The following is a 13,337-nucleotide window of genomic DNA, read 5'->3' on the forward strand; positions in this document are numbered from 1 at the left end:
TCAATTCATCTTATCTAATCATTACAGCTTTTGTAAATTTCAATACAAAATATAATAAACAATTCAATTTGTTTAAATCTCAAAATAATAATAATATTAAAAAATAATATTCTAATAATATTTTATTTAATTTTTAACTTTCATCTTAATTCAATTCAATTCAATTTAACGTCCAAATGCAACAAAGACATTCTCAACACCCAAACTATTAATTATTTCAACCATATTTTAGGGAAGGCGAACTAATTAATTAGTACGCTTCAATTTCGTCCTCTTTTGATCCCAATTAATTGGTTCCATATTGGCAGGATATAAATTGTTCTTCACTCATTATTTGAAATGCTTATTATTAATCATAAATAAAAAGGCATATTTTTTATATATATTGAGAGAATCATCCCATTTTAATTAGCTATATCATATCCAGGTAGTATTGCTAGTGACAAAATCCGTCAGCTAGCTAGCTTCGAACCTCATCCTGCTGCATTAATTATTGTTCATTGCATACGAATTTCTGAAGCATCTAGAAAGAAAGAAGAAGAAGAGCAATAAAAAAACAAAACCTTTAATTAACAAATCAAGAACATGAGCAATTAAAGGAACCATACAAATGCTATATATTTATCGTTGAGTACTTCTGTACTAGCTATCTTTTTCCTTAATTCCTCCGGGTCATGATCATCATCAGCATGCACTTCCCTGGGAAGGAAATTTATTTTCCAGATCATGTAAATATATTGTTTGGTTCGATTTCAGTTCTAGACTCGATTAAGTAGAGAGAATTTCAGCAATTCTTCTCATCACGTTTACCTGGGTGGTGAGGCACTCTATATAATGAGCAGTCTCCCCTAACAAGTTGCACATATCCATTTCTTCACCACCAGGCACTAGTTTTCGTAGCTGCTCGGCTTGGCAAGTTCCCACCTCCTCCGTACACTTGTAATTACCACGTATATTTCTTTTCCTCATCATGCCGAGAATATTGCTCATTCTTCTAACCCGAACAGTGCCGTTTTGTCCTTGGTTTCGAATCTTTCGAAGCAATATAGCACGACTCCAAGCTCTCCGTGACCCCACAGCAGAAGCCATGGATACATCGGCAGCAACCTTAACTCGGAGATATCGACGACGGATCTCCCTTGAAGATGCAGAAGTAGTTCTTCTTTGCCTGTTGATTCTCCACAAGGCTCGAAGGAAACCACAGGTGAACCTAGATTTTACTGTAGTACTAGGCCAGGTACTCGAAGAGAAGCGCTTTGGATTCATGGTTGCCAAGGGAAGAAGATGTTTCTTCGAAGATTAGGGTTTTTGGATTTTTGGGTATGGATGCAGATATGTTAAACTTGCAAGCAATATTAATGGGGCTGTCGGATTGCCTTTTTAGAGATCGATCCAAGGACAAACCAGCGTTGGTGATGGAGATTTTCTTCTGACACAAAAGGGTCCGCCTGCCCAGAACCCAGAAAGACAAAACGATTAGGGGAATGTAGCTCTGACAAAAAATCTACATGTGAGAGAGGAGAGACATGTGGTTGTAGGGGAATATGGGAGTGAAAAAACGTGTGGGGGATAAAGATCGGAGATTGAAAATGGCAGAAGAGTGGGGGAATCCAGTGCTTTAAAAAATAATAAAAATTATTACGAATAATTCAATTATTATGAAATTCTTCTCCTTTCGTTTTCAGCTTGGGGTTTTGGAAGGGGTGAAAAGTGAGTCTTGTGGGTCTGCAAAGGGCCAACCACCATATGATCGCACATGGTTCCATTAACAACTTGGACTGTGGGACCCTTTTTTTTTCTCTCTTCATTTCTTTGTTGTGTTAGCTAGTTAGGGTTCTTTCCTAGGAACTCCATAGCTTTTATTTCTTTATGCTTGAATTATTTTCAGATTCGCTCTCATGTTGGTCTGTGATGTCGATGGCATGGTGATCATGGTGGCAATGGTATAATGCGCTGGGAAGTGCACGCGAGAACTTGTTGATAATGAATGCGGCTTAAAAAAATTGGTGCAGCACCATATTTATAGACGATTAAGTTCTTAAGATGGTTCTGTCAATGATGGTAATAATTAAGGTAGATAAATCTCAAACATATAAACTGTGCTTCGCTAGAAACGTTCGCTAGAGCAATTCCTCAACTCTAGGAGGGAAAAAGAAGATGGAAGAAGAAAGAAGAAGAGAACAAGGTAGTGCATGGTGCTGAACAGCTGTCTATCTTTTGGCACATTTTGTTAGGAAGATCTCCCAGCAAGCGTCTTGGCAGATATTGCATGCTAACCACTCAACAGCTGTCTTTCTTTTATTCCAAACGTGTACTGTGCCCCGTGCACGCAGTAGTACAACAATGTTTAATATAATTCAGCTTTATTGAAAGGCCTAACAAATGACTTGGCGATTTATTTCTTTGATTTTGTAACATCAACATAAATAAGGAATATTAGGATCCGTTTATTTTTAGAGATGAGATGAGATTAAAATTAAAAAGTTAAATAAAATATTATTAAAATATATTTTTAATATTATTTTTATTTTGAGATTTAAAAAAGTTAAATTATTTATTTTATTTTATGTAGAGATTTGAAAAAATTATAATGATAAAGTGAGATGAGATAAGATGTTTTCTGAAAACAAATGAGGCCTTAGAGATCGGGATGAAAAATCTCAAACAAAAACCTAATTACTATAATTATCACAACGCATGAAAATAAAAGTAACAAGCTAAAGATATGTGGTCTGATTGGTATAACTCTTACCTCTAAAATGGAGGTTTGTTGTTCAAAATTTCCCTCTCTAATCAAAAATAAAATAAAATAAGATAAAAGTAAAAAAAGTTCGATGATGAGCAAGCTGCATGGTGGGCATATTGGAGGGAAAAAATGAATGGTTTTAGTGAGAGGGAGCCACGAGAGGTTTGAGATCATGATCAGATCTTAAAAGAGACGTGCATGACAGGAGTACTAATACGGATCTATTTATAACTTCCACATTAAATTGTGACCTTTTTGTGATGAGTAGATGTTCGATCGTGGGAATGTTTGCTCTCTCCTGATCATTTAGTAACACTAATATATATAATCGATTTGGTTTTTCAATTAGATTTAGGGCTAGTAATTTGGGTAGTGGAGTATTCTACTATTTATTATTTTATTATTATTTTTTATCTACTTTTCACTACTTATATTTATTACTATTCAATATTCTATCATTACTTTTTTATTAATTTTTCATTACTATTCACAAAATATATGAGATCACCTCACTATTTAAACGCAATCTTAAGCTTCATTTAGATAGTGAAAGTGTTTCATTTCATCTCATCTAATTATTATAAATTTTTTAAATTTTCATACAATATAACAAACAATTCAACTTTTCAAATCTCAAAATAATAACAATATTAAAAAATAATATTATAATAATATTTTATTTAACTTTCAATTTTCATCTCAACTCATTATCCAAATGAAATATCAATTTTAATTAAATTGGTGTCCTAAAAAATGGGATTTTCTTCTCTTTTTTCCTAGAATCCTGCACATACTAGCTAGGGGAAGGGGAGGAGAAGAACCTTTCTGTTGTATCACATATTATATATATATATATATCCGTTGACATCAAATTTATCATGTGTTGCTGCTTAATTACTTTGTGAAGACATGATTGGTACACTACGAGACACTTCAATAAAAAGTATGCATTAGTACTTATTGTCTGTTCCCTAAAGACACTATATATTATATAAATATATATGTATCAAACTGCACAATGAGTGCACATGCATGGGTCTATGATTGCAAATTAAAACAACAATATCGATCTGCGCCAAGAGAAAGATATTAAGGCATAATATGGTGAAGCATTCATGCATATATTAGATACGATTTCTCCTTTTATGTCTTAATTTTAGTTCATCAGGTTGAAAAGAGCATCGACAGAAATCAACAGTCAAGTACGTACTATATAGTATATACTACTGTTGCTTGTGTTGGTAGTTAGTTTTTTTCTACCGTCATCGACTTCGACATAACACCACAATTAACAAGGCATATATATTGCTTAAATATTCTGCCCAGCTTTAAAAATAGATCTTCTCAGCATTAATCCTATATATAGACTTTCATGATAGATCAATATTGCTTTGATAACAGAGCCAAGGTTAGCCAGGAACTCCTGCATGTTCTCAAATGCATGATGCTGTGCAATGAAACTAGCTAGCTAGCCAGCAACTTGCATCCGCTTTCTCTCTTCTTTTTCTTCTTCTTCTTTCTGAGATGATATATATATATACATATATATAATATATAGTATACGTCCTGGTTCTCAAAACTCGTACGTACGTTGAAGGAAAAGCTGAATACTGGTGCCAAGTGTAGCTTGTAATTGAGTTAGGGTTTTGATCGTCAGTCGTTGCACATGACGGACAAGCTAGCTAGCGAAAAGAGAATCATATAGGAAAGAGGTGAAGGAAAGGGACCAGTCACGCGCGTTATAATGTTAGTACAACGCGACTGTCACTTTCTTTTAAAGAGCTGTGTAGGGGTTGGTCAAAGGTGGGTGAAACCTAGCTAGCTACCTACCAGCTAGCCTTTGGGTAATACTGAAGAAAATCAAATATTAAAGACCATCAATCTTATACAACATCCATTATTTTCCTCTCACATTTCATAATTATAATTTTTTTTATAAAAGAAATAAAGATATTTTTCATAAAATATTAAATAATAAATAATAATAGATGGAAATAATTTTTTTAATATATATATATATTAATTGTAAATTGATGGAAATTATATTAATTTCCAATTATATTCAAGTCGAAGTAAATAAAGATAATTATTTGAATGCAGATTAGAGGTGTGCAAAGAATATATATATATATATATATATATATATTCATATATGTATAATAATGCACTTGTGATGAAAAAAATGCATGCTAGCTGAAGTGTGAGTATTTCCTTTTCGAAGGTGGCCATCAAATAGGAAGCGAAGAACATGGGTGGGCCCCGTCTAATTAGCTATAGATTGACATAATCCAGCTTTAGATTTAGACACTTTAACTTATTCGTAATGATGATTAATATTTGAGATAAGCTTGCTATATAGCTTTCTCCTAACTACTGTAATTAGCCAGCTAGGACCACTCATTTGGCTTTTGACTCACCAATAATATAGTATTCCCTCACTCAATAATACAATTTTCTTTCCTAAATGATATAATTTATATTCTAAAAAGTAGTTAGAGTCTTTTTAAAACATTATAAAAAATAATAACTTCTCTCTCATTCTTAAGTAATAACTTCAATTATATATTTAATTAATCTTTTTAAAATACAGATCATGAGATTTGGGTCTTTTAGTAGAACATGATGGTATATTCTACGTATCGACTTGAAAATAAAATTAGATATTATTAATCTTATATTTTTATAATCTGAAATAAATTAATTATCTGCAATTCAATATAAACATCGGCACATTATCCAACAACGTCGTTTAACTTATATTAAGTGTGATTAATTAATTTATTTTTGTTTTTCTCTTACCGTCTTTAATTAACTGTACGCTTAATTATCACCTTCTTGGTAAGAAAAGATCAAATTATTAATTTTCATTTATGTAGATTGTGAATGTACGTGCGCGGTTGAATTAACATGAGAAAATATACGGAATTGGTTCAAAAGAAGTACCTAAATGGAGATTAATGAAAATAGGTTTTTTTTTTTTTTTTATAATATTGTGAAAATAGATATTAATAAGCTAGCTTGCTTAATTTTATGATATAGAAACTATATATCATAATTAAATATGAAGAATTAACCCACTTAAATTTATGTTTTTTTTAGAGCTTAATTCGCAAGATAGAGCAATATTATTCCATCAGAATCCTTGGATCGAACGCCGTACTTGTCCGTATATGATATATATATATATTAAGAGAGCTGTTATAGATATAAAGAGATTATATAAAAGTAAATCTATAAATTGACATAATTTTATATGATCTGTTAGATCTACTTTACACTTAAATGAACTTTACAATCTAATACACAGCATCAAGTCAAGTCAATTTATGAATTTATTTTTGTATAATCTTTTTATGACTAAAATATTACTCATATCTTAATCATGTGGTTAATTACTAATTCCCACGACCAGCATAATTACGTACTAGTAGTACTGTATATATACTGAAGTATATATTCTCCTGATCTCTCAAGCTAACTGTGAGAAAACTTTATTAATTCGGATATACTTCAATCCATCATGACTAAATTCCCAGCTTGTACTAGACAAATTTGATGCTATTTATGATGGTCCTTATATGTTGATCGGCATTTCCCTCACCTCTAATATCTCTGCCCTTTTTTTTTTGTTTAATTTGTCTCTTCTTTAATTTTACAAATACCATAGATTTTAAGAAAAAAAAATAATATTTACAGTTTTAAAATATATAAGTTTTACATATTGTCTTTTTTAAAAAGTAGATAAATTTAAAATCTACGTGAAAAGAATATTTTTTTATTAATAGTGAATCTCATTCTTTTTCAAATAGAACACGCAAGACTTGCACACTCTTCGCTTGCATCTAACATTATTTATGAAAAAAATCTAATCACAAGTACTGTAATTTCCAATATATATATATGTATATGTAACCATGTTGATTCTGTAACTTTTTCCTTACAAATCATAAATAATATTAGATAAAAATAGTGGTTCTAAAGACCGATTATTTCTCTTATACCGAATGTTTTTTTATTCATTAAATACATCTTACGAAATAATAAATGGACGAGATGAATCGAAATCCGACATAGACAACATTTATAGTTCCTATTGTATTTGATTATTCGTGTAAAATGTATCCGATGTAGAAAATGAGACCTGGGCTTGCGAAGTGGACTCTATGGGCTCATGGGCTTTGCTCTGCCTCCTTTATCCTTGATAGCATCGTAGGCTGCCCTGCCCTGCCCTGTGCCCTGCTTTGCCGAGAAGGGAGAGAGAGAGAGAGAGAGAGAGAGAGGGGGAAATTTTTTTGATAGGTAAAATGGCACTGCAAATTTTGAAGCTTCCTGTTAACTTCATATCACTCTGTCTTAATAGCAATCCGAGCTTGTCTTTCCTATCTCACTGCAGCTCTCGAAAGATTTCCGGTATCCTCTCCACTCTCTTGTCTATATGCATTCGCCTTTTTGTTCTTTGTTGGGTTGGTTGTTGCTTGAATCTTTTTAATTTTGACTCACCGTCCTTTTTCAGTGAGATGGGTCAAAGCCCAAATTCGAAGTCCCTTGAGAAGCTATGCTGTTATAAAGTCAGGAAAGATTCAACTACCAAAGAAGTAAGCATCTCTATCTCCAATATCATAATGTTTTCTTGTTACTACTGTTTGTAGGTACCTCACTTATTCACCGCTAGTTTCTCATTTTAATGTTATGAGGATTGGATTCAATGAAATTTCCGTGAAAGATTTTGTCTATTAGGTGATTGACCATTTGGAATAACCATTTATTATTAGTTGTAGGCCTAGCCTGATTCTGAATGGAAGCTAAAAACTTTACCTTACCTGCAATCTAGTATTGTTTCATCTTTCTCAAATTGCTTTTAGGTTTTATTATGCTTATACTCTTAAAATTTTCAGAAAAAGGAGGCTGGATGAGATATGTCTTGAAAGGTTTCAGCAATACAGCCGAACATTTATTCAATCATGGATCTTACAAGGTAAGATATATTCTTTCATAGCATATAACGTATTTTAATTTTTAATGCATCCTGAGCATTTTACCATCTCAACAGTTTAAGCACCAATGGGTAGATTCTCGTTAAAGTTTACACTTTTAAAAATGTCTGGTCAAAGAGTTGAGTTGCTGCGGCAGTTACTATAAAACTCAATAGTTTTTATCTTTTGCTCTACTCTCCTTGCTACATGAAGAGTCATGAGTCATAAACCACTAGCTAAATTTACCCTTTGATGAGTATTTGTGGTACAATGAAAAGCATGAATTATTGTCCCTTCCTTCAAACATAAATCCCTTGGTTTCTGAGCCAAGAGATTGACTCCAGCTTAGAGAGCATTTCCAATTCTGTCCTGAGCATACCTCATTGGTCTCTCTCACCTTGGGATAAACCCCCTTCTCCTTTGTGATCAAGGCTTATAATGTTTCTTTTTCATTTGCTTTTTGGATGGAGAAGATTTGAAACCGATGGTTTAAGACCTGGATGTTCATCGATCTAAAATATGGAGTGCTTCATGGCAAACAATATACTCAAATTCAAGCGACTTTTGTATTGATAAAAATGGCTTTGAGTGTTGTTAACATCTTAGTGTGGCAATGAAAGTGACGAATGTTGGTGCCGCAAATTGTTGATGGGTTACTACCTGTGATTCTGCAAGCTTAAATTCAAAAAGTAACTAGACCATGCCAAAAGTCTTGTGGACTGTCAAAATGACCCAAGATGGGTTTTAAACAAACAATTTAAAGGGCCTACTTGAATTGAAAATTGTCTTGAAAGCTTAAGCTAATGAGAATAGGTGAATTTAATCATTTAATTTATATTCTAACACCCTCCCTCATGCGTGAATCACACCCCCCCTTAATAAGTGAGCCCAACACGTGAAATATGTAATTGAATTGAGGCAAAGTGTGAAGTCCTGGTTCGAACTCAGAATGTGTCTATGATACCATGTTAGATCTTCACTTGTTCTAAATGCTTATTTTAAGATGAATTTTTTTTTAAGTTTATATTCTAACACTTCCTCTCACACGTGGACTAAACTCCCCTTTAATGATTGAGCCCAACACGTGAAACATTTAAATGAAATGAGGGTGAAATGTGGAGGTAGGTACGAGGACCTCTGCTATAGTATCATGTTAAATCACCCATTTTTTTACCTATAAAAAAAAAAAAATAAATAAATAAATAAAAACCATTGTTTTTAAAACTTAAATTCGAGTGTAGAGGTGGATTTAATCATTTAGTTTATATTCTAACAAGCCCAACCAATCAAACTGGCCAATATAGTCCGTGTTTTTGGAAATGCTGTTCCTAACTGAGAGCAACCCCCTTATGTTCAACTCCCGCCCTGCCCATCCTCTAATCACGGAAGTTCCCAAGAAAAAAAAAAAGAAAAGAAAAATTTGAATTATAACTGCATATGATGTCTCCAAAATATCCGTAGCCCCTGATTTGTTATGAAGATACCATTATCAATTGCTTAAGTGATTGAAAAAATTTTGAAGTCTGTTTTAAACTGATGTGCGTTTGCCTCACAAGTCAGTATTGCTTAGCCACTATACTAGGGTATCTGTCTTGCACAACTTCTATAATGTGCTGGCATTGAGGCAGAAAAATTCCAGATTGTGGCAAGCAATGCAGAGGCTACCCTTCTCAATCATTGTGGGAATAAGCATACTTGATATGAGAAGTTAGCTTACAGTCTTATGATCAATTTTGGACCCCTCTCTCTCACTCTAACACATTTGAGGTGTAGGCAAAGTGTTTGTTGATGGAAAGGTGGTGAACAAAGCTGGAACACCAGTCTCTGAAAAAGCTGTTGTGCAGATAATGGCTGAAGTTCCAAAATATGTATGTAGGTGATTTACTCCCCTGAAGCAACCCATCATGCACTCTTAGAAAATATCATTGATGCAGTGTCTTTGTTGAGAACATTATATTAATTTAGAAGTTCCATTGTTTATACCAGAGCAGGATATAAGTTAGAAGCTGCTATTGAACAGCTAGGCATTGATGTTTCTGGTAAAGTAGCACTTGATTCAGGGTTGTCCACTGGAGGTTTTGCTGACTGCTTACTTCAGTATGGTGCATCATTTGTTTACGGAGTTGATGTAGGTTATGGCCAGGTACTGTAAAGTTCTAAAGCTTTTTATCTCTTTTGCTTGGTGAATATGTCCTAGACATCATCTGGATGTAGAGTCCGGATTCTTTTTGTTCTTTTGGATGGATATATAATACAAGAAAATGGTGCCCTCCTGGGAAGCCCTCTTGTTGCACCCCTCCTTTTTACTTATAAAAAAATATAGTGTTAGAAAATGTAAATGGTTATTTCTAATTAAAGAGGTTATGGGAAATATTTGATAGCACTCTTATACTCATCTGAAGAATCTTTATTCCTGTTAATGGGAAAAATGACTTGTAAGACCTTTCAACTATCAAGCTTTAATTTATGTTTTCCGAAAGTTAGTTGATTGTAATTCAAAATATCCAAAAAGAAAAGTTTTTGGAGGGAGAGAAATGCTAGAAGTTTCGAAGATCAAGAGAGAACAATGGATGAGCTAAAACTTTTCTTTTTCAAGTCATTGTTCTTATGGGCGGGGGCCATAGTTTGTAACGGACTTAGTGTCCATGATCTTCTTCTCTATTGTAACCTCTAGCTAGGCGTTCTTCATGTATACTTCTTGTGTACCTGGGCTTTGCCTATTTCTATGAATATAATATCTTTGATTATCTATGAAAAAAAAAAAAAAAAAAAAGTAATTCAAAATATCAGCAAGTTTAAATACAGTGCCAAATGTTCAATTTTCAATGTTCAGGTGCTCAAGAGTGAAAGTATAAACAAAGCAAAAGGAAATGAAACTCGGTCCTTTGAATTTTTTGAGATATTTGCGTACTAATTTTGAGAAGGTTGATAAATAGTTTAAAAAGCAAATCAACCTGGGAAAACTTACAAAGAAGGGACATTCCTAGTTTTTTTTTTATAAGTACATTCCTAGTTTTCAAGTGTAATAGAAATAACCCTTGTGGATCTTGGGTTTTAAATACCAAAAGGTGAGCACCCAAAAAATAAAATAAAAAAATCAAATGGTGAGCTATACCCTTACCCCCAGAGTTTGACCAACATATTATATCTATATGTTGGTCTACAGCTTCTGATTTATCTTCATTTTTAAGCCGGATGTTTTTATCAATGTAGATGCATTTTATCTACATTCTTACCAACAAAAAGTTTACATGTGATCCTCCCATGTCCACTTTCTTTTTTTATTTAAATACTGTTGGATATATTTGATTCTTGATTGGTATCTCTGCCAACTTCTATAGGTGGCTGAAAAAATACGTCGACATGAACGTGTTTGTGTGATCGAAAGGACGAATTTAAGATACCTTTCTGGGCTCCCCCAAAAAGTTGATCTTGTGACTCTGGACCTTTCATTCATCTCAATTCTCCTGGTAAGTTTTCAAAGAGTGGTATTATTATTTTGTTTAAATGTGGTGTTGCTTTGTTTAAAGATTTTTTTGGCTGGTTGCTTTCAACCTTTCCTTCATCCACCAGGCTGGAGAGGTTTGAAGGATCAAGTTTTTTTTTTTTTGTCGATAAGTAAGATTTGAAGCATCAAGTAGTGGTGTGATTAAGATTTTTCCTCTTTCACTTGACTTTTTCAGTTCAGAGATTGAAACTTCAGAAGCGTTCTTTAGCCAACTGAGCAGCTACACTTCTATGCTAATGTTCTCTTGTGTCTATCTTGGAGCAATAAATATGTGCTATTTACTTATACGCCCTACAAAAAGAAAGTAATATCTTAAGGATATATTCTGATTTGGAAAATATATTCTGATGGTTATACAAATGATCAAGCCATTCTTCTTTTGCTCTATGCATACATATGACTGTTCTTGCTAGTGTTCTTGTCCTTTATGCCTTGACATAATGGTTACTGTTCTTGTTACTGTGTTTGTTCATTGACCATTGTGCATTACTTTTGGGTCCTTATTCATTTCTTTTTACGCTTGAATAATTAAGATCTTTGTTTATTTATGTACTTTTCACAGGTCATGCCTGCTGTAGTCTCTGTGATGAAGGAAGATGCTAGCTTAGTTACCCTGGTTAAGCCCCAATTTGAAGCTCGAAGATCGCAAGTGAGAAACTCTTATTCTCATCCTTCTATCTTATGAAGTATATGAATATTAATTGTTAAAAAAGAACTACGTATTTGTCTTTATAGCACTGCATCTACAGAGTTTTCTATTCCCTGCAGTCATATGAAGCCAATTTAGGCTATTTTTCATTACTTCATTAACAGAGAAATGGAAGCCATCTTTATCTTTCTACTCTAAAGTTGTAGCAATAGCATACAGATTTACTCTTTTTCTGTCTTGCATTTGTGCATACAAGCTCTTTAACAAAGATAAAATAGCTCTTTGTAGTGCTTCAGCTTGAGACTTTGCAAATCCTTGACACGCTCAAGTGAAGAATCATGCGCAAACACCCTTCATTTTATTTTTTAAGTGCTTCACCTTCATAAAATGGCTTCCCACTCTACTACTGCTTAGGGCATGGCCCAAGGGCACCAAAAACTCATAATTTTAAGGAACTGAAAGACCAAAAAAAAAAAGAGAGAAATGAGTGGAATGCTGCCCTGATTGCAATGTGTTGTCCCATAATTATACATCTGTAACGAATTTATGCTTATAGAGACTATTTTTTTTCCTATAAGAGTACATTTTCCATAATAAAAAAAAAATTACTTATGCGAAGTTAATCTTATGGGTTCTAGTGCCTTTTTGTAAGACTCAATCATTTAGTAATAATAAGACAGTTTTTAGGTTAAGGACATCAACTTGCATGTTTGTTTCTTTTAAGATTTTGCATCTGTAGCATTTAATGCATCTTGGTTGATTGAAGAATTGAAGTGATGTTTAATGGTAAGGGCTTTGATACTTATGCAGATGTATTCTAGTGCCAAGAAAATGATCATCATTGTTCAACAATATATATATATAACCTCTTCATTTCTGAGTTAAAAAATTCACCTTCTTTGCAGGTAGGAAGTGGTGGAATAGTGAGAGATCCTACAGTCCATCAAGAGGTATGCACGAGTCCCTCTTTGGTTGTTTAGTTGACCTTCAGGCTTTGAAATGCAGCCTAGCCCTATGTCTGAAAGTGAAAATGTGATTGGTGTTTGTTGTGCAGGTTCTTGAAAAGATCATAACGGGTGTAGAGAATTTTGGATTCTGCAGCAAAGGGTGGATTGAGTCTCCTTTGAAGGGTGCTGAGGGCAATACTGAATTTCTCGTTCACTTTAGCCGCACAGCTGAGAGAAATGCAAATTGATATTTTATCTACTCGGTTTTAAAAAGTGGGTAAGGCTGCTGAAAGTTGGAGATTTTTGGGGACAAATACTCTCTTGTACAGAATTTTCCTCCGAATCCATCTAAAGAAAATTCTCTTAACTATGAGGTGGCAATTATAAAGATTATGCACGTGTACTTCTAATGGTCATGCCATTATTAAATGGGTCATGTTTCCATAAACAAAGACATGTAAGGAAGTTATAATAGGGCAAGTCACAAAAAATAAGAAGAAAATTTAAGAATACT

At 33.4% G+C, this 13,337-nt stretch overlaps 2 protein-coding genes across 5 annotated transcripts; one reads left to right on the forward strand and one right to left on the reverse strand.

Moving 5' to 3' along the window:
• Nucleotides 1–358: 358 nt before the first annotated feature.
• On the reverse strand, nucleotides 359–1,682 carry LOC121239306 (transcription factor IBH1-like). 2 transcript variants are annotated; one of them, XM_041136517.1, is made up of 2 exons: nucleotides 811–1,682; nucleotides 359–523 (listed from the first exon to the last, which is right to left on the reverse strand). In XM_041136517.1, the coding sequence occupies exons 1-2, from the start codon at nucleotides 1,264–1,266 to the stop codon at nucleotides 491–493; spliced, it is 489 nt and encodes a 162-aa protein (XP_040992451.1). In that variant the 5' UTR covers nucleotides 1,267–1,682; the 3' UTR covers nucleotides 359–490. The 2 variants fall into 2 exon arrangements, with proteins under 2 accessions (XP_040992451.1, XP_040992452.1); XM_041136518.1 differs by lacking the exon at nucleotides 359–523 and adding an exon at nucleotides 550–699 and having other exon boundaries at nucleotides 811–1,680.
• Nucleotides 1,683–6,945: 5,263 nt separating this feature from the next.
• Nucleotides 6,946–13,277, forward strand: LOC121239305 (hemolysin A). Of its 3 annotated transcripts, XR_005935285.1 has the most exons (10): nucleotides 6,946–7,156; nucleotides 7,260–7,341; nucleotides 7,642–7,721; nucleotides 9,493–9,595; nucleotides 9,706–9,862; nucleotides 11,061–11,189; nucleotides 11,790–11,876; nucleotides 12,616–12,662; nucleotides 12,782–12,826; nucleotides 12,931–13,027. XR_005935285.1 is itself a non-coding variant. In XM_041136515.1 (9 exons), exons 1-9 carry the CDS (start codon nucleotides 7,051–7,053, stop codon nucleotides 13,069–13,071), a joined length of 930 nt encoding a protein of 309 aa, XP_040992449.1. In that variant the 5' UTR covers nucleotides 6,946–7,050; the 3' UTR covers nucleotides 13,072–13,277. The 3 variants fall into 3 exon arrangements, 2 of the variants coding, with proteins under 2 accessions (XP_040992449.1, XP_040992450.1); XM_041136515.1 differs by lacking the exon at nucleotides 12,616–12,662 and having other exon boundaries at nucleotides 12,931–13,277; XM_041136516.1 differs by lacking the exons at nucleotides 9,706–9,862; nucleotides 12,616–12,662 and having other exon boundaries at nucleotides 9,493–9,587; nucleotides 12,931–13,277.
• The last annotated feature ends 60 nt before the right edge of the window (nucleotides 13,278–13,337 follow it).

The sequence above is a fragment of the Juglans microcarpa x Juglans regia genome, chromosome 7D (genome assembly GCF_004785595.1).
Source record: "Juglans microcarpa x Juglans regia isolate MS1-56 chromosome 7D, Jm3101_v1.0, whole genome shotgun sequence".
Lineage (NCBI taxonomy): Eukaryota > Viridiplantae > Streptophyta > Magnoliopsida > Fagales > Juglandaceae > Juglans > Juglans microcarpa x Juglans regia.

Bases quoted from the DNA above. Each gene is read 5' to 3' on its own strand.
- LOC121239305 (XM_041136515.1), top strand. From the start codon at position 7,051: ATGGCACTGCAAATTTTGAAGCTTCCTGTTAACTTCATATCACTCTGT. The intron at 7,722-9,492 runs GTAAGATATATT...TTTGAGGTGTAG, and splicing joins TCAATCATGGATCTTACAAG to GCAAAGTGTTTGTTGATGGA. The intron at 11,190-11,789 runs GTAAGTTTTCAA...TACTTTTCACAG, and splicing joins CATTCATCTCAATTCTCCTG to GTCATGCCTGCTGTAGTCTC.
- LOC121239306 (XM_041136517.1), bottom strand. From the start codon at position 1,266: ATGAATCCAAAGCGCTTCTCTTCGAGTACCTGGCCTAGTACTACAGTA. The intron at 524-810 runs GTAAACGTGATG...CTTTCTTTCTAG, and splicing joins TAGAGTGCCTCACCACCCAG to ATGCTTCAGAAATTCGTATG.